The sequence below is a fragment of the Diabrotica undecimpunctata genome, chromosome 6, assembly GCF_040954645.1.
Source record: "Diabrotica undecimpunctata isolate CICGRU chromosome 6, icDiaUnde3, whole genome shotgun sequence".
NCBI lineage: Eukaryota > Metazoa > Arthropoda > Insecta > Coleoptera > Chrysomelidae > Diabrotica > Diabrotica undecimpunctata.
This window is the reverse complement of record NC_092808.1, coordinates 126,755,679-126,776,443: the sequence shown is the minus strand read 5'-3', so window position 1 is coordinate 126,776,443 and position 20,765 is coordinate 126,755,679. Positions and strand designations below refer to the sequence as shown.

General features: G+C 34.2%; 1 protein-coding gene across 2 annotated transcripts in view; it reads right to left on the bottom strand.

Annotated features, from left to right (window-relative positions):
• The window catches only part of Pez (protein tyrosine phosphatase non-receptor pez), a 34,614-nt gene that overhangs the window by 8,625 nt on the left and 5,224 nt on the right, over positions 1-20,765 (bottom strand). For both annotated transcript variants that reach the window (XM_072535357.1, XM_072535359.1), the window contains exons 4-10: positions 19,054-19,298; positions 18,650-18,869; positions 18,293-18,518; positions 16,007-16,409; positions 8,330-8,544; positions 5,194-5,424; positions 173-663 (exon numbers count right to left, since the gene is read on the bottom strand). In XM_072535357.1, coding sequence (XP_072391458.1) covers positions 173-663; positions 5,194-5,424; positions 8,330-8,544; positions 16,007-16,409; positions 18,293-18,518; positions 18,650-18,869; positions 19,054-19,298 — 2,031 coding nt within the window. The remainder of the gene's footprint in view (positions 1-172; positions 664-5,193; positions 5,425-8,329; positions 8,545-16,006; positions 16,410-18,292; positions 18,519-18,649; positions 18,870-19,053; positions 19,299-20,765) is intronic.

Sequence of the window (20,765 nt, the reverse complement as noted above, 5' to 3'; positions counted from 1 at the left end):
TTTCCAAATAAAGTAAAAATTTAACAAAAAAATGTTATATCTGAGTTCAATAGAGCAAAATTAGCTACAATTAAGCAAGACAAATTTTTTTTTTCGCTGATAAAAATAATTTGGGCCTGAAAGGGATATTAAAATATATGGGATTGAATAATAATTGTCGCTATCAACTTACCATTGTTTCTTTACTTATAGATGGTGGTAGAGGATTGAATCTCGGCAAACCAGTAGACCATCTATGTCTATTGTTTCCTTGATTTTGATCTTCCTCTTTCTTCTTCTTCTCCCTTCCTAAAGTAGCGCTTTTAACCTTTTCTCCCGACTTACTCCTTCCCATCAAAATCCCCCATCGTTTCTTTTTCGATTTAGTCGAACTCGCATTCGATATTGAATTAGTATCATTATAGCTTTCGCTCACTATACTGTTACTCGTATCAATAAAAGATGAACCACTATTATTCAAACTTGATGAGGCTTTGACGTAAGATTTGTCAAGAGGTTTAGGCGAATCAGTAACGTTTTGAATGTTTGACATTTGCGTATTGTCAAGACCATGGACGGAACGAGTTTCATTTAGGTTATGTGAACTTGAATTATGGGCAGTTAAGTCGGTTTTGGAAGGCGATTTGAATCGGTCGATATTTACATAAAGATTTTCTCGGCTACCTACAAATTATTAATCATTTATCGGGGTAATAACAAATTATATTTATATAATCAGTCTATTTATAAAGTTATACAGTGGGGCCCAGTTAGGTTGTAAACATCCCTGGACAATTATTAACGGATTTTAATCATCTTTTTAATGTCAAGTAGTAAAAGGTCTACTTCCTGACAACGTTTTAATATTTTTTAATTCGAATTTTATGGCAAACAAAGATACTTTCTTGTGGTCGAAAACTGGGAATTTTTATCAACAATAAATTACTACGCCACTGAATTCATAGACTAAAAATTCATAGTTTAAAACCTATCTACCTCAGCAAAAAGGAAGTAGGTTGCACATTAGGTTTCGCATAGATGGCCACTGCTCTCCCCCGATTTAACACCAATAGTTTATTTTTCTAGTCAAAGGTTATAAAAATTATAATGTATAAAAGCACTTACAGTATATAAAATCAACTTACAATTTACAAACGAATTACTTACAAAAAACAGTTTTTGTTGTTCAAACTTTAACGTAAGAAATAAAAATGAACAATTTTATTTTGATGTATTTTTCGTTGAAACAATAGAAATTGACAGCTTGAAAACGACGAGGTATGTTTTGGATCATATTTTGCGGAAGACTGCCCCATTCCTGCATTAGTATGTCGCGAAAGTCTCTACAATTTCTGGGAACACCTGTCTCCGTAAACGTCTGCCGTCCTCATCCCAAATATGTTCAATGGGATATAAAGCTGGACTCTGAACAGGCCAAACAACTCGCGTGGTTTGAACATCGTCAAGATACTCGGTAATTATCCAAGAAGTGTGTGGCCGTGCATAATAATGAATAAATGCTTTGTCGTCTCCAAAAAGAACTATGAACGGTAAAATATGATCTTTCAAAACCTGCCAGTCAACGTTCCATTCTTGATAAAGACTAACTCCATGCGAGCGTCAAAAGAAATGTCTCCGCATATCATCACTGATTCTCGTCCAAATGGAAGTACACGCTCGATTTTTCTTGGTTGGTCGTTGCCACAATTTTACACGTCAATACAAGACTCTAACATATCAAAAAAGAAAACACCAGGGTTTAGAGAGGAAGTGAAGACAAAATGTGAAGAAAAGAAGAAAGATTTTTTTTACAATAAAGAACACAACAAACACAACAGGCATATATAGGCCACTATAAACGAATCAGAAATAAAATGAATACTATAGTTAGACAAATAAAAAGAGAACACTGGCAGAGCTTCTCAGAACAGATGAAACACGAATTCTACGGAAGACAAAAAGAAATATGGAGAATGATCAGAGGACAAAGAAAAGAGATGAACGAACTAATAAAAACGAAACACATTCAGAAGGAAACATGGGTAGACTACCTTCGATCCCTATTTGCCAAAGGGGACGAGAATGAACCACCAACACCAGAGGTAACGACAAACGAAGAAATAAATATTGAGGAGGAAGAGATAAAGGAAGCATTAAAGAAATAAAAAAATCACCAGGAGAGGACCGAATACCGAACGAACTCCTAAAGTACGGGGGACCAGATCTGACCAAACAGCTAATAAAACTAATCCAAAAAATAATAGAACAAAACAGAATTCCTCAAGAATGGAGATCAAGCATCCTAATACCTCTCTTCAAAAAGGGAGACAAATCGGGCCGGGAAAACTATAGAGGAATTAATTTATTAAACACAACACTAAAATTAACAACCAAAGTGATAACAAATAAACTGAATGAAATTATAACACTAGCAGAAGAACAACAAGGTTTTAGGTCGAGAAGATCATGCACCGACACTATATTTATAATGAGGCAAGTGAGAAATCATTAGAATACAACAAACCGGCTATGTTTCGTGGACCTTAAGAAGTCATTTGACCGTGTCAAATTAAAGGACGTTGTCCACTTATAATACGCAAGAGAGATACCTCTTGCGATCGAAAATATCTACCAAAACAACACAATAAAAGTAAAAGTGGAAGAAGAAATGACCGACCCTATTGCAGATGGCACAAATAAGACAGTGAGATTCCCTGAGTCCTCTATTGTTCAACTTGATTATGGATGAAATAATAAAAAAAGTAAGAACTAAAAAAGGATACCAAATGGGAGAAAAACAACTTAAAATAATCTGCTATGCAGACGACGCAATACTACTCTCTCAAAGTGAAGACGATTTACAACGTATGCTGCACTAATTTAATATAACCGCAAGAAAATTTAACATGTTAATTTCCCCCAAAAAAGTCAAAATGCATAATCATAAAAGCAAATTTACAAAGATGTAAATTGGAGCTGGAAGGTCAGATAATAGAACAAGTGATGGAGTTTAAATATCTAGGCATCACATTATCTAGCTACGGAAAGCTCGAAACTGAAGTGGAAGATCAAGTGAATAGAGCAAACAGAGCCGCAGGCTGCCTAAATGAAACAATATGGAGAAATAAAAATATCGGGAAAGAAACGAAAGGCAGAATTTACAAAACAGTCATCAGACCAATAATGACATATGCGGCAGAAACACGGCCTGACACAGAGAGGACAAAAATTACGTTAGAAACAGCAGAGATGAAAACATTTAGAAAAATTGATGACAAGACACTATGGGACAGAGCTAGAAGCACAGATATACGACGTAGATGCAAGGTTTAGAACATCAAGAATTGGGTAAAAAATAGAAGAGTAGAATGAAACGATCACATAAGCCGAATGACAACAGAGTGGAAAAGACGGAAAGAGACGGTTCCCCAATAGGAAGACGATCAGTAGAAAGACCACGAAAACGAGTCATGTCTACATAAAAAGAAGAAGAGAAGAAGAAGAATACAAGATTCTAATCCGCAGTTATTCAAGTCAAGTGTTCTCTTGTAAACTTCAATCGGACAATCTTATGTTTATGGGAAAGCGAAGGTCCAGTATCTCTAGTTCGAGAAGATAATGTAGCAGCAAGTCTCCTCCCAACTGTCCACACACTTATGAGTACATTTTCCACTTCTTGCAGATCCAATATACCATGTTTCTTCAGAACGAGAAGACCGATCCGTTGGTACTGTAGTATTACTCGTTGCACACTCAAGCGACTTACATCAGCACTTCTCGCAGTTTTGCGCTGACCGCCGCTATCTTCTAAAAGCCACAATTACTGCTATAACAGCAGAATTTATGCTAACTGCAAGACATTAATAATAAAATTACTAAAGTTCATTCGTTTAGCAAATTCCCATCTGTAAACATGAGCACGTGTTGATATTCGCCGTCTCATTCGTCAAGAGGCTATTAAATATAATTTATTGCCTTAAGCCAGACAGATTCTCATGTTACAGATCCAAACTTGCCAGCATGTTTAAATTCAAATTGTATCGTGTTGATTTTTAAGTTAATATATTGTGTTATATTTATGTTATAGTTATTTACTGGTCGTGTTATTTTTTAGAGTTTAGTTTAATTGTTATTTAATGATTAAATTTCAAGAAATTCTTACACTAATAGTTTCAAAAGAAAATATTTTAAAAAATCATATGATACACATCAGTACGACCCTGTTTGGCTTTCACGTGCTTCTATTGACAATTGGGAATATGTAAAATGAATGTAGTTTACTTAAACAATTTGCCATCGACAGATAAAAAACAGAAACAAAAAGATGCTGAAAATAGCTTTTAGGAATTTGGCCGTTTTATCGAAACAATAACAATTTTTTCAAAAAATCAAGTATTAAGTTATGTCATAACCGAAAAAAATACGAATAAGATGAAAATTTCAAATATATTCAATATATTCAATAAATTCAACTTACGACCATAATTTTTCTGCTCGGCAGTGTATATATGTAGTACCTTATACAAAATATGTTTATAATTTTAAGCAAAATGTAACAATATAATAATAGACATTCTATTAAATCGTACAAGCTGTTCTATTCCAACTAACAGAGTTGATGACGACTTCCGGTTTTATCGTAAATAATAGGAAGTAGTAAATATTTGAGACGTGTAAATTAGGCAGAGTTATGCAGAAGTACAAATTTTCAGAAGGTTTCAAACCAGAGATAAGTCTAATTGTGAAGGCTACATTAAACAACCTGTAAATGGTTAAATTTATTAGTACCGTATTATATTAAAGTATCCTTGTTAGAATGCATTTCTGGAGTGTCAATTTATATTAATTTGACATAAAATTACCTCCACACTACACATTTTTTGTACAATAAATATTTTATAGTAAAAATCCTATGACAGAATTTAAAATTATTTATAAAAATGTCGTTAAACACATTGTATTATTAATGAAATAATAATATTTAACTTACATAAAAAAAACGCTATAATAGAATTAGACACTTTTTCTAACAATATAGTGCAATAAAATCGAAATGTTCGAAATTAATCATAATACGATAACAATATCAGTTATATGATGCGCACAAAATATGTCAGTGTAATATAATAATCACAACAACAATCTCATTAATTCCAGATGACTCGTTTCATATATGAACTTGACGTAATTCTGATAATGAAACATAAATATTACCTTGTTGATTGTTGATGGTCAATTTTTGTAATTGTGATTGAACTGCGTTGACTACAGAATGATTAACGACTTGGCTAATTTCGGGAGCGGAGTGGATGCTCTGCGTTCTTCCCCTCATCTCACCTTCGTTTTGCCACGGCAACGGTATATTCTCATATATAGGTTCTGTGGAATTATTCAGATGGTGATCATGGGCTACCATAGCATTTTGATTCCGTGTTACAACAAATCCTACAATAAAAACAGCAGTAGTAAATATTTTTACGGCTAAAATTTTAACAAAAAACAAAACATTTTGTTTAATTTTTCACAAATTTGTATTTTGAAAAACGATTTTTAGGTTGAAAGTCAAAATGTCGAAGAAAATATTTATAATTTCATTGTAAAAGCACATGTAAAGAGATTTAAATCACATATTTTTTTAAATGTTGACAACATCAGAATTCTACCAGAGAATTGTCTGGTAGAATTCTGATATTGTCAACATTTAAAAAATATGTGATTTAAATCTCTTTACATGTGCTTTTACAATAAAAAACTGGATTTTGTAAATCCATCCAAAATATCAATTTATAATTTCGTTTAACAGTTTAAAAAAGTGATGACTTTTTAGCTTATAAACATTTATAATAACTAACATTTTTTATGTCATACACTTGTATGTAGGTTCAATGAAAAGCTGGTGAAAAAAAACATTTTTCAAAAAAAACAGAGCTTTTTATGACCAATAGGAAATCAGAGATCATTTTTTTTATTAAAACTATATTTCCATTGTTTATTAACATTAAGAGCTAGAACTTGAACAAAAAATAAAAGAAGATTTAAATTTTATGATCCAACTAATGATGGCGTATACATTAAAGAAGTAAAAAGTTATAACCCGTTAAAATTAAGGTACTCGTAAAATACCGCCACTGAAAAAGTGGAGGGGAGAACTGTCCGCTGCAATATCTCAGCTTGTTTCTTGTTATTGGTCATAGAAGGTTCTGTTTTTTTTTTGGAAAGTGGGCTTCTTCACCAGCTTTTTATTGAGCCTACTTACAACCGTTTGACATAAAAAAATATAAAAGGTATTATAAATATTTAGAAGCTAACAAGTCAGCCATTTTTTCAATAACTTTTTTAATAACAAATTTAATAAAATGTTGGAAGTTTTTTTAATAAACCTTATAAATAATGCCTTAAAGAATCGATGGCGATTTATAAAATACCTCTAAAGTGACTGTTTGGGCAAGCACAGTTGTTTAAATAATCGCTTTCCGTGATAAAAAAAATTGAATAACTTAGAAACTATTTGGTCGATCTGTTTGAAATTTGGGATACTTTAATATTTCATTAACTGCCATAATCTTAAGTAGTTATACTCATTACATGTGTTTATTGACATGTTGCTATCAACAAGTCCTCGTAGACACTTCGTCTCAGGACTAGCAACCCTCAGTGGAGTCTTACGTTGCCATGTTATCTATTCCTGTTGTAACTTAAACATCCTAGTATATAAAATCAAATAATGTAACTCAAATTCAATTTTACAACATTTAAAGGGTTTTTACCCATGTATTTAGTGGATTCAAACATGTACATCCATGTTATACTTTTAGGATACCACTGATGATGGAATATTAATTCCGAAAACGTTCTGTGATGTAGCCCGATAGGGTTTTTAATATTATATTTTTTATAAATGAATTTTTAAATACATTTTTGTGATACATGGTATATAGCCAGCTACAGGAATTCAGTTTTCTTGTGGACAATATAAGGGTATTACAAATACAGTTTTACATTTGATAATACACAATACATAATATTCAATACTTAATTTTTACAAATTTAACGGTTATACATCATTACACTTCAGAGTTTATAAAGCACGCAAGACCACATATTCACAATAAGACAAATAAGTGAGAAAGTAATCAATAAAAATAGAGAAATACATATATGCTTTATTGATCTGGAAAAGGCGTTTGACAGAATACAAAGAAAGGACATATGGAGGACATTAAAGGAAAGAGGAGTTGACAGGATAACAATTGATGTAATAAAGGATATGTACAATAATAATACAAATACGGTGAGAACCAACAACGAGGAATCCGAAGAATTTACTACAAGTCAAGGCGTCAAACAGGGATGCGTGTTGAGCCCACTGCTGTTCTCAGTGGTACTGGACGAAGCCATAAAGAAAGCCAAGAGAAGAATGAGAAAACTAACATTAGGATACCAGCAAATGAAACAGACTCAACTATCAGAGCTTCTATTTGCAGACGACATGGTTTTGATAGCAGAAAACAGAGAAGACCTACAGAACAACCTTGAAATCCTAGAAGAAGAACTTTCAAACATAAATATGAAAATAAATACAGAGAAAACAAAAACAATGATAATTTCAAATAAGAGAAAGACACACGCAATACAATTAAACGGAAAACAACTAGAACAAGTGGAACATTTTAAATACCTAGGAGCAATAATTGAATCAAACGGTAAACAAGACATGGAAATAAAAGACGAACAGGAAGCTTATTTAACACTATCAAAACAACATTTTTGGGGAAAAAAGAAATACCGGAGAAGGTAAAAACGGCAGTCGTTAAATCAGTAGTTAGACCTACAATCATGTATAATAGCGAGTCATGGACATTGACTGGGAGACAAAAATCTCGAGTCAATGCTATGGAAATGAGGTTCCTGAGGAAAATAGCAAACAGAAAGAGGACAGACAAAATACGAAACGAAACAATCAGACAAAACCTAAAACTAGAACCAATAAACGAAAAAATAGTAGGGGGGCAACTAAGATGGTTCGGGCACGTGTGTAGAATGTCGAATGAAAGATTAACAAAACGAGTGTTTGAAACGAGAATACAAGGGAAAAACAAACGAAGAAGACCAAGAGTTAGGTGGGTAGACGAAATCAGAAAAGAAGTTGAGAAGAAAGGATTGACATGGGAAAGTGCACGAAATCTAACACAAGACCGGATAGCATGGAGACAACAGTGCAAAACTTAACCCCACCAGCCTTACACCTAACGGTAGAAAGGCTTAGGACTAAGTAAGTACGATAAAATTTTAAAGTATGTGTCACGCATGTCCAAGGCAACATAGATCATTAAAAATGATGATAACTTACCTGTACTTGGTAATTGATTTTCTTGCAGTATCTGTTTCATATTCGCAGGCATACAGTAAATAATATTTCCATGTTCGTCGTAAACTTTTTTTATGTGCTTTGTAATGTTAGGATTTTCTACGATAACTGCTTGAGGTCTGCCCAACATATTATTGTTAAATATCGAGGCTAGATTTTCGTAGGTGCCATGTTGAGGTGGCAGGTAACTATGCGATCTATTAATACAAAATCAAAATTATTTCAAATAAATATATTACTTCTTAAATATCGAAAATGTGAAAATATATAAATAAAATAGTAATTAAACGTTATCACTTTTGTTATTCAGAGTTTACCTTGTAGATAAATACAATTTACAGAAAATTTCTAGGAAATTCCTATTTGTTTAGTGTGGATTAAATATATCTTATTGATAAAATAGTAAATATAATACGTCACTAATACGAGGGAACAACAAATATGTTCAAGATGTAGCTCTTCTTAACATCGAAATACACGAGTTGTAGGAAAACATTAAAATGTAAACAAATTACACGCTTGTGTTGGATATTAATTTAAAAAAAATCATTTGTTGCTACAATAAACTAATAAAATAATTTTATTGCCTGGATATAGAAAAAGATATGAGGGTTATTAGCACATATTGTACTCAATTGTAGCAAACTGTACATAAAAAAACTTGCAATTACTATTTTTATTGTGAATAAGCCACAATTTAAGTTTAAAATTAAATTAAAGTTTATTTTTTGAAGTTTTGGTTTCCACTTCGGAAATCGTCCTTAAAATACAAAACATTAAAAAATCAAACAAATTTTATATTTTGTTACTTGGTGAAAAATTCTTCTAATCATTTAATTTTATCTGACTCATTCATATTGACAATTCATACATATTTATACATTTTAAAGTAGAAGGCTTTAAAACGATATTGCGAATATTGTTCAGTTGTGTTTCTGTGACGACTTTATTGTAAGATAGTTCATTCGATTACATGAAATCAACTTTAACTTGAGAATACCCGTCAGAAAAACCATAGCATGTAATTCGTCTGTGTGATGACAACCACATGCAATGATGACAGTAAAATTCTCCTGTTATTAATTCCAAACTAAATCATGAGGAAAAAATAGCCAAAACTAATGAATTTAAAACAGACAAGGACTCCGATACAATTATTGCAGAATCAATTGTCGATTGTGACACATCAGTCGAAGCTTCTAATCGTAGATTGCAATGACTTCAGCACTAAATATAGAAAATATTGTAACGAAATAGCCCATCTTCGATGCGTGGTACGTGTCACAACTCTTAGAAGGATAAATCTAGAATATTCAAAAGTTGGCATTTCAATAGCGCCCGTCTTCGATGCGCTTTCGACGAGAAGATAGATGTGGACTATTCCAGAATATTCTAGTCCATAATTACTTGTATATATAAGTAGCTCCGATATTAGCTAAGTTAGTTGATAAGATATAATCGTGCTGTAAACTTATAAATAAATATATTTATATAAATTCGAACCGCTCGTTTTATTTAAAAACGATACAGTGGTGTCACAAGTGGGATTTAAAAATAAATTCAGCAGTGACTTTTAAAAAAGACTTTTGAACTTTTTGAAAAGTATTGTTCGTCGGGAACATCCGCGTAGTTCGGTAGTGACCTTTGTAAAAAAAAAGAACATTTAAAAAGTACGTGTGTGCCTTACCAAAGATGCTGCTAGTACAACTTTCAGTAAAACAGTTGCGTGAGCAACTAGAAGAACGCGATGAAGACTGCAGCGGGTCCAAGAAGATCGTTCAATAACGACTGAAGGATGTACTCAACAAGAATGGAGATGACCCAGATACATTCCATTTTCAATCATCAGAGGAAGCAGTTTTGACGAAAATAAATGAGAAATTTGAAAATGTTTCTCTAATAATAATAAATGATATTAATTGATTGATAATAAATTCGAAAATGTTTCTAGAAGATTCTACGAAGTATGTAGTCAGAACAATGAGAAATTTGAAGAAGTTTCTAGAACATTCGATAAGATACAGAAAAATGTAAACGACAAGATAGAAGAGGTAGAAGAGACGATCAAACAATTAGAGATCATCATAACTAATACGAAAGTGCTACCACCAGTTAATGCAGTAGTTTTAGATCCGGTAGTGAAAGAATCACCTAGAGACGAAACGACACATAATATGAGATTCAAATTGCCACCATTTGATGGAAAGTCTTCTTGGTCCATATACCTTAGACAATTTGAAGCTATTGCGACAGCCAATCATTGGACAAAACAAGAAAAGGCTGTTTCCTTGACTGCTGCTTTACGAGGTGATGCTGCAGATATCCTAAGATCGATTCCTAAGAGTCAAGAAAAATGTTACCAGACCTTGTTCACTCGACTAGACAAACTTTACGGAGATGTCCATCTAAAACAAGTCTACAAAGTACAAATAAGAAGTAGAATTCAAAGAGCAAGTGAGAATTTGCAAGAATTTGAAGCAGATGTTGCTCGTATATCGCGGTTGGCTTATCCGGAGGTACCAGACAACATTTTGGAAGAAACTGCTGTAGATACCTTCGTCAATGGGTTGAGAGACAGTGAACTACAGAAAGCTTTACAACTCGCAAGACCGAACGTTTTAGATGAAGCGCTCGCCATTGCCTTGGAACACGAAACAGCTAGTCGAGCTTCACAGAGCTATCGAGTACGAACCTCTGAAGAGAGCGACGAAAAAAAAAAGAAAAACGTCTGAAGGAAATCGTACAGAAAGTAGTTCGTAACACGATGCCGAAGAGATGCGAAACCAGATGTTGGAATGGTGGTGACGTATTTCACATTCGCCGTAAATTGCCAGAAAATAATACAACAGTCAGAAAGCTAGAACAGATCGAACATCGGGCTGGAAAAAGTCATTGAAATGCTGATGCTCAGTTAAGACGGCCGTGCAGTGCACCGTCATTAATGATCAATGGCAGCCTCAACAGCTACAAGACGCCCAAGCAGATGATCCATGTATAAAAAGAGTATTGGATTAGATACATCGAAATGAGAGACCTACTTGGCTAGACATTAGTGCATGTAGTCCGGAAGTCAAGTCTTAGTGAATGAAGCCAATGGAATCGCATAGTGCTAAAAGATGATCTTCTGTATAGAACCTTTGAGAACGATGATGGTACAGAATCTAAGCTTCAGTTGATTGTACCTAAAAGTAAAGTATCAGAAGTATTGCGTCAGTTGCATGACGGTGCATCAGGTGCAAAGATGATGTAAGAAGATGGTGCCGGAAATGTGAAGTGTGTGCAACCAGTAATGGTCCAGTTGGTAAAAAGAGGGCACCCCCGAAACAGTACAATGTTGGTAGTCCTATGGAAAGAGTAGCAATCGACATTGCAGGTCCACTTAGAGAGAAGAATGATGGAAATAAATATATCCTGGTAGCCATGGATTATTTTACGAAATGGACTGAGGCCTATGCGATACCAAATCAAAAAGCTGCTACCGTTGCAGAGGTACTTGTTAAAGAATTCTTTAGTCGATTTGGTGTTCCCTTGGAGATCCACTCCGACCAAGGGCGAAACTTCGAGTCAACCCTTTTCCAAAACGTTTGTAAATTGATTGGTGTCAATAAGACCAGAACAACACCCCTGTATCCTCATCAGGTGGAATGGTCGACCGGATGAACCGAACGATGGGTAAACACCTGTCTAAAGTTGTATCAGAACATCAAAGAGATTGGGACCAGCACATTGATTTATTCTTAATGGCCTACCGCTTGGCCGTGAATGAAACTACAGGCCAGACTCCAAGCTGCCTGATGTTAGGTCGTACAGTTCGTTTGCCCTGCGACCTACAGTTTGGCTGCAGACCTTCCGAAGAACATGTTGCAAGCGAAGATTATGTCGACCGCCAGGAGTTAAGAAGGAACAACATTCATGAACTGGCCCGACAACATATCTAGTTAGCCAGTGACAGAATGAAAGATCAATATGATTCTCGATGCAAAAATGAAAGCTATAAAGTAGGTGATCTTGTTTAGCTTTATAATCCACAACGTCGTCGAAGCTTTTCTCCTAAACTGCAAAGACAATTTAAAGGTCCGTATGAAATTAAAAAGAGAATAAATGACGTACTATACCGAATTAAGAAGTTGCCCAAAGGTAAACCAAAAGTAGTTCACATAAATCGTCTTGCACCTTATGCTGGCTCAAATGAATCAGAAGAAGCAAGAACCCTTCAACATAAGATCACAGATTACCGGCGACCAAGCTTTAATGAATTTATGTCAAATTACGCATAGAGAAAGAGTGCTAGATTCAGCGTGACCACAGAAGTTCAGCAGGATCTTTTTAGTGTTCCGCATAACGTCTCTCTAGCCCACTGTGTTGCCCAAGATCTTGAGATGACTAAAGGAATCTCATCCGTATTTTATAAGAAGTTCGGTCGTTTGGACGAGTTAAAAAATCAGTAGTCTAAAGTTGGAAGAGTACTGAGATTAGAAGATGGTTCTCGATCTTTGTTGTATATGGTGACCAGGAAGTCGTATACACGTATACAGACAGGGCAAGCTACGAGGATATATGGCGTGCTCTCACTAATGTGAAGAAAATCGTGTGCAATTATAAGATCAAGAATTTGGCCTTACCCAAGATAGGCCATGCACTAGATAATCTGGATTGGAAGATTGTCAGGACCATGCTTGAAGTGATTTTCCGAGAAACCGGCGTACGAATTACTGTGTGTTGCATTAACCCGAAGAGATCGTGTCCTTCAAAGTCAGTAGACTGTTATTTCTTGTTGAGGGGTTCATGCAGAGTTGAAGAGTTCTGTAGATTCCGCCATCCTGAGCCTACATATTCCACCATCCTGGGCAAGAACTGAGCATTCTCGACAAGGGAAAATGACGAGCATAATCAGTCCTATGAAATGGAATATAAAAGAGTGCAGTATGTCGAGTTCTATGTATTGTGTTTAAGTGTACATTGGTTAAGAACGGGAGATAATTAATAACGTTGTTTAGAATTTTAAACAAAAATAACATATCAGCTCTCAACCTGCGTTTCTTTAATGTAGCAATGTTAAATTGAGACATTATTACAGAATAGTCTATGAAATACTTTTCAGTATTTCTTATATTAATATGTGCTTTAAAAGCTAAAGATCTTAAAAACTTCCTCTAAACGCTCTCCAATCTATCAATGTAGACTTGATGAAATGGGGACCAAACAACAGAGCAGTATTCAAGACTTGGGCGTACCAGAGAGCAATACAATAATTTGAATACAATAGGTGAGAGATCATGACTGTTACGTTAAATAAAACCAAGATTACGAAATCATGTTCCCTTTATTTTAAGAAAATGGCTTCTAAATGTCAATGCACAATCCAATAATACACCAAAAATCTCTAATCTCAGTAACTGAATCCAAGCTATTAGCTATTATAATAAACCATATCTATTAGCTATTAGATTATTTATACGATGAAATGAAATACAAGAACATTTGGTTGTATTTAAGCTTAAACCATTTTGTTTTGACCATAAACATATATTATTTAAATCATCTTGCAAGAGATCTGTACCCGATTTATCATGTACACAACAAAATAACTTAAGATCATCAGCAAATAGCAGAAAGTGTGAGTTTTGATAGCCTTACCAATATCGTTAATGAACAAGTTAAAAAACAAGGGAACATAATGAGACCCTCGTGGGACATCAGAACAACAATGGAATTCTTTTGAAATATAATTGTTAATACGAACTTGCTGTGTACGTCCCATCAAAAACTTTGCTGCCAAAGCAAATCTGCCATCAAAAATCCAATTAACAATGGGGTCACCAAAGCCAGATGCATGAAGTTTGTGGACCAAAAGTCCACATTATGATTAATCTGGTCAAAGGCCTTTGAGAAATCAGTGTAAATGCTGTCGCAGTAATTGACAAGGTTTTGTTACTGTTGACTTCCCGTTAGAAAATCCATGTTGTTCATCAATAATTGTTTCTGCAAGCCCAGGTGAGATTTATCGATATCAATTTATCAAGAAGTTTCGAGATTGCTGATTGAATAGTTATACCTTTATAATTGTTAACACACTCACAAATGCCAGATTTATAGATAGGTGTAAGAAGACTATTTTTCCAATATTGTGGAAATACACATGATGACAATGATAAATTGAAAATTTGTTGTAAAGGTTTACAAAGAGAAAAAATACAGCTCTTAATAAGTGCTGCAGGTATACCATCAGGCCCTGAACAATATGTAGTTTTTAAGCTCATAATCGCCTCGAAAACGTCAGTGAGACTAAACTCCAGAATCTGGAAAACCACACTATAGTCCGATTTAAAATTAGGTAAATTATACTCACTATCATTGTATGTACCTAAAAAATAACTGGCAAATAGATTGACTATTTCATCACCATTCTGAGCTATTACATCCCCACTTTTATTAGACATTATATTAGGATAAGCACTATACCCACGTGTAGCATTGACATACCTCCAAAAAGAGTGGGGATTATTTGAAAGATTTGCTTGAATATTCTCTAGATAGTTCTTATAACATACTGCTTGCAATGATTTACATCTTTCCCTTAACACCGAAAATTCCTCATACGAGTTGCCTGATGCTTTAAAATTCCTGTGAGCTATTTTTTTCTGTATGACAAGCTCAATTAATTCTCGCGAAAACCAAACTGGAAAGTTTAATTATTTAAACCGTTTGATAGGAACAAACATATTGATGGCATCATACAAAATATGGTAAAAATTTTCTATGCAGCAATTAATATCTGATTCATATAATACCTTGTTCCAAGGAATTGAGGGTAAATATTCATTTAATAATATTATAATAGTCTCCCGTTTTATACCGCTGTCGCGGCTTTGGGAGTATAGCAGGGTAGTCTGCTATATCTAGGGCCTACGGTATACCAGGAAGGTAACATGGCCAGTGCTACGCTTCAACCGTCTATTATTACCCCTGGTTTTACCCAAGGTACTCATTTTTATTCAGGCTGAGTCGACCTGGGGCCTATAGACATTTTTAAAATGTCTAGATGTTCTTGCCGGTGGTAGGATTCGAACTCCGGACCACCGGCTTGCGAGGCAAGCATCCTACCGCTTGCGCTACGCAGGCCCTTAAATATTCATTTAAAACTTAATAATTACATTTTTTAAAATCATGATATAAGCTGAATGATGTTGCGAAGTATTCAATAAATTATCAGTTGAAATCGACACAACTGCATTCCTCTGAGTAAAGAAAACTAGATCTAAAAATTTATTATTATTTTATATTACTTGTGACATATATTGAAAATTGTAGCAAATACAAATAATATTTGCTGGAGAGTGATGCGGACACTCAACTGTAACACCATTATTTTACTAAGATTATCCCAGGATGCCTCAGATAGGTTGTTCACCACAAATACAGAATTCACAATCACTGAATCTATCCGCTAAGTCCAACATACAGGTGGAATGCTCCTCATATAGTGACCCAGATGATCATGGAGGAAAGTACACTAATTATATATATCTATAGCAAATCTGTCGAAGTCCCGAGGACTTCTATAATAATTAATGCATAATGTACAATAAGAAAATTGACTGCAGTATCATCGGTGTAGACAACTTCCAGACAATAAAGAAACATTACAATAAAACTTACCTGTGAACAGGATGAGCAGGATGGCCTGCATACAATTGTCTTAAATAAAAATTTCCTCCTGAAACCAAATCAGGACTTGATCCACTGACGATATTACTAACGAATCCAGTGTGGGGCTTGACTTGTTGTGATATACCAGCTAAATCAGGTGTTGAGTTTGAGCTGATTTTATTAGTAGGATATGGGGGAGGTGATTTATAAACATGAAGCATGCCCATATTATCGACCACTGGTGATCGGGGAAATGCCGTACTATATAACAGATTTTTCTGTTCTATATTATTGTGCGTGACGTCTGGATAGTGAAGATGAGTGGGATAAGCATCTGTTTGATGTATTTCTGGCTGAGAACTGTACAAAATGGGATGAGCGTCTCGCAAAGGTTCCCTTGAGGGTATGGCACCTGCAATTGAAAAGGTACGTTTGATTTGCATGATTCTAGTCATATATTTCATAATATCATACATTATTTTCATTCACAATGTGAATATACATTTCAAATTTTAAATATTTTGTTTGTATTTGAATGCTGACATAAAATTGTTTTTAATACGAACCAACATTCCTTGCTGTCAAATTTATATAGGTCATTATCGAAACAGCAAAGTCTAATTATACATTTTCATCAAAACTCCCGGTTATACTCAGATCTGTACCTCCGCAACTGTGGCTATTAACCCTTTCAGTGCAAAGTACTACTATAGAAATATTGCGTTCCGTGTCACTTGTTAATAAATAATCTCATGTCGCACCCTCAGTACGAACCACTTGTATTCTTCTTCTTCTACGGCACTACAGCCCAAATTGAGCCTTGGCCTCCTTTATTTTTTGCCTCCACCCTTGCTTGTCTGTGGCTGATCTTCTCCATACACGGACTCCTAAAAGGGCTTGTGCATCGCTGTTTACTCTGTCTTCCCGGCGCTTCCTTGGCTTTCTAACCGGTCTCTTTCCCTGCATTTTAGCATTCAGTGCTCTTTTTGGTAGCCTATCCTCTCCCATTCTTATCACTCTTATCACATTGCTATCTTTGTATTCTAATGAAGTCTGACAGTGGTGCTTCCTTATAAAGTTGATAAAGCTCGTTGTTGTATCGACTTCTTAAGATTCCGTTTTCCCTCACAGGTCCTAGTATTCTCCTCAGTACTTTCCTTTTGAATGTATCGAGTTTGCTTTTGAATGTTTCTTTCAGGACCCATGCTTCACTGCCATAGCATGCTATTGGTCGAATTAAGGTTTTATAGATTCTTATCTTTGTATTTCGTTGGACATTTTTAGACCGAAATATATGGGAGAGGGCAAAATAAGCTCTGTTTGCCTGCATTATTCTCTTCCGTATTTCTCCATCTTCTGATCCGTCGGCATATATTTCTACTCCCAGGTATGTAAACTTTCCAACCGTTTCAATGTCATAAGCGGCCAGTTGAACCGTTCGGTTGGTCAGTAGGTTTCCTCGTCAGTTTGCATTTGCCTAACAGCATACTCCAGTACCAGGTTAAACAAAGCTGCCCATCTCCCAGCTTTAATCCCTGTGAAATTTTGAAAAAGTCTGTTCAGTGGTTTTGTATTTGTACACATGCCTGAGTTTCATCCATTGTGGCTTTAATGAGTCTAATTAGCTTGTGCGGTATTGACAATTCAGCGAATATATTGTAGAGTTTGTATGAACCACTTGTATAAAAGTGTTTTTTAATGGTTTGTGGTATGTATGGTCCGTTCGCTCAACTAGGGAATATTTTGACAGATTCATTGTCGGAAATATACAACACAAAAATTCCTACCTCTCACTATTAATGTGTTCTTTATAAATGTGTATATATTTTTAAACAATAATGTAATACCAATTTATATAGTTAAAGAGCTTATCTGTGCCAAAAAAGAGTAATTATTTGAATGGTTTTTTGAGATCCTAATCCTAACCTCACTTTTGTGCAATTGTAATTGAAAATTATTTTTATATGTTATTGTAATAATATCTATTATTGTTTTACAGAAACGTTTCATAAAACTAGTTAATATGTTGTAACAATATGTAGAATTTAATGTGTAGTAATCATTAAATAAAAGTTTCTTTCTATATAAATTAGACCTTATACTTGCAATTCACAGTTCACATTGATGCTTATTATGATTTTGACTCGGAAATCGATAAATTTACTATTACTGGAGCAGTGAGAGATACAAACCTTCGTTTTGAACAATTATATGAATTAGTTATAAAAATCTTACAGTGGTGAAAGGATGTTAAACAAAATTAAAGGAATTAAACAATAATGAAAAAATAATTACCTGAAGAATTTCTGTATTTATGCTGCACCGCAGTCTCATAATCAGGAGCTGGACGGTAGGAAGGTAAAAGACTTCTAAGAGCCTCTAAATCAGTCTGTTTGTTGAGATCTAAACATGATGTCGATTGTGCTCTATGTGTTAGACTTTGGGTAGAAGAAACTGGTCTGTCCCATTGTAATGAAGAATTTGTCACATCCTCATAACTGTCTCTCTGCCTAAGTTTATCCTAAAAGTTGTACATTAGTAATATAATAGTAACAATGAATAGACCAGCCCTAATGTAATAAAATTGTAGCCTCAGGTTTTGATAAAAAATAATAGCAAACTAATCAGGTAATCACCTAATTTAATACTTACCTCATTTTGTTGAAAAATTGGAGGTTTGGGTAAAGCTTTCTCATTTTCAATATTATTCATTTCATACTGTCTGTAAAAAATGTGCTGAAGAACACAGAACCGCCATGCATTTTTTGCACTTTCTACATCGTTAAATTGAAATTCAGCTTTATCAGTACCTCCAACAGACTCAATAGTAAAATCTCTCTTGTGATTAATAACATTGCTTATATCTGACCAACTAAAAAGATAAAATATGTTAAAAAATGTCAAATTTGAGTATTCATTACAATGTAAAAGTTGAAGAATAAGAAAAAAGTCCCATGCACATAAATCGTTTCGCTACTAATAACCACTCGTTATGTAAGTATCAACAGCCAAACTAGCTAAAAACTATAGGTTTTGAGTAATACTAAAATAATCACCTAAAATGACGCCCTTCTTTGCCGCCAGGGTAACCAACATAAACTCCAGTCAAACATATTCCAATTAAAGTGTCCACACCTTCATGGTCTTTTACAACATAAACTTCTTGTCCATATCCATCTAAACGTTGGCAGGCACAAATATAATATTCTTCAGCAGTACCCTGTGGTAAGTTATGTAAGGCAGAATGTTGCCTACTTGCTGCTTCTGTAAGGGTTTCCAAGAGGGAAGAATCCGTAAAAGCCTACAACAAACGTTATTAAGAAGATTTCAAGATCTTTTATGTCTCAAGGCGAGTATAATATATCAAAATTTTCCAAAGGCACATTGTGTAGGGCAGTATGTATATGATACAAGACCAATGTATGGAACCCCTGAATTATTTCTAAAACGAATTTTATGTATTTAGTGTATATCACAAATTAAGCTGCACACTTTATACAAAAATGAAAATAATATGAATAACATTAAAATATAGAACCATTGAAAAACAGAGGTAATTTAAGATAAATGTACCTAACTTGGACACTGCTCTTATAATAGGTACAGAAAATTTATCACTCACCATTAATATTTGACATGTTATTCATTTCTTTTGTGACTTTATGAAAGAGAACAACAGTAGAAAAGAGAACAACAGTTCATCAATGAAGTATTTGTCGAAATAGTTCATTCAAATTTTCTATAATTGAATCAACAGCAAAGGATTGCATAAAATACTTTGATAGAAGCTGTGAACATGGGATCTGGTGGAATTTACTTCCTTGATGCTGGGGATGGACAGAAAAAACATTTTTTGTGCGAACAAATTGCAAATTACCATTAAACATACAAATTAATAACACACCAGAACCAAAAATAGAGCAATGGCAAAAATTTTACAGGTATGTAAATTAATCACTTGGAATGAATGTACATTGGCCAACAAGAGGTCATTACAGGGACTGGAGACAACTTTGAAAGATATTCATGACAATCAAAAACATTTTTGGTGGAGCCATGATTCTATTTTTAGACTGTTCCTCATTTAATAATTGAGTAGCTCAGTGCCATACTTGCCTAACCCACACTTTTTGATATTTTGCGCTTTTGTGCTATTTCGCTTCAAAATCATCATATCTGTCTATGCCAAAGTTGCCTATCCCGATATTTAACATAAAACAATGCTGACACCTATGATCAACTTTAGCAAACAAAACTTGCTTCGACACAATTTGAGCCAGTCTTGCCTAACTAAACTAAACATGACGTCGGCAAGCAACGAGACGTTTACATTATCAGAAATATCAGGTGACGATAGCAATAACGACAAAAACTATGTGCCAGATGACGAAAGTACAGGTAAGATTAATTTGTTTCCTGTATAATTTTTTATTTCTACTTTACGTAATTGTCGTTTTTGCATAAAAACAAAATGAGGGTTAGGCATATTTATGCTCTTACTCAGAACAAAAACTAATAAATCAAGTTAGGCATAATATTTTTTATAAATATGAACCAAAATCATGTTTTAAACAATGCAAAATATCATTTTACAGTTTATAGTTTGGTTTAGTTTTTTGTTATTGCGAATGTTGGTTGAATCATATTAGTCATTTTAAATTTCTAAATTATTTTAAAGAATCTAATTTCTATTTTTTTTAACTAGATAAGAGTCAAGATGAGCATAATCCGATTAGAAATCCAAATAATCTGCAGAATTGACGAAAAC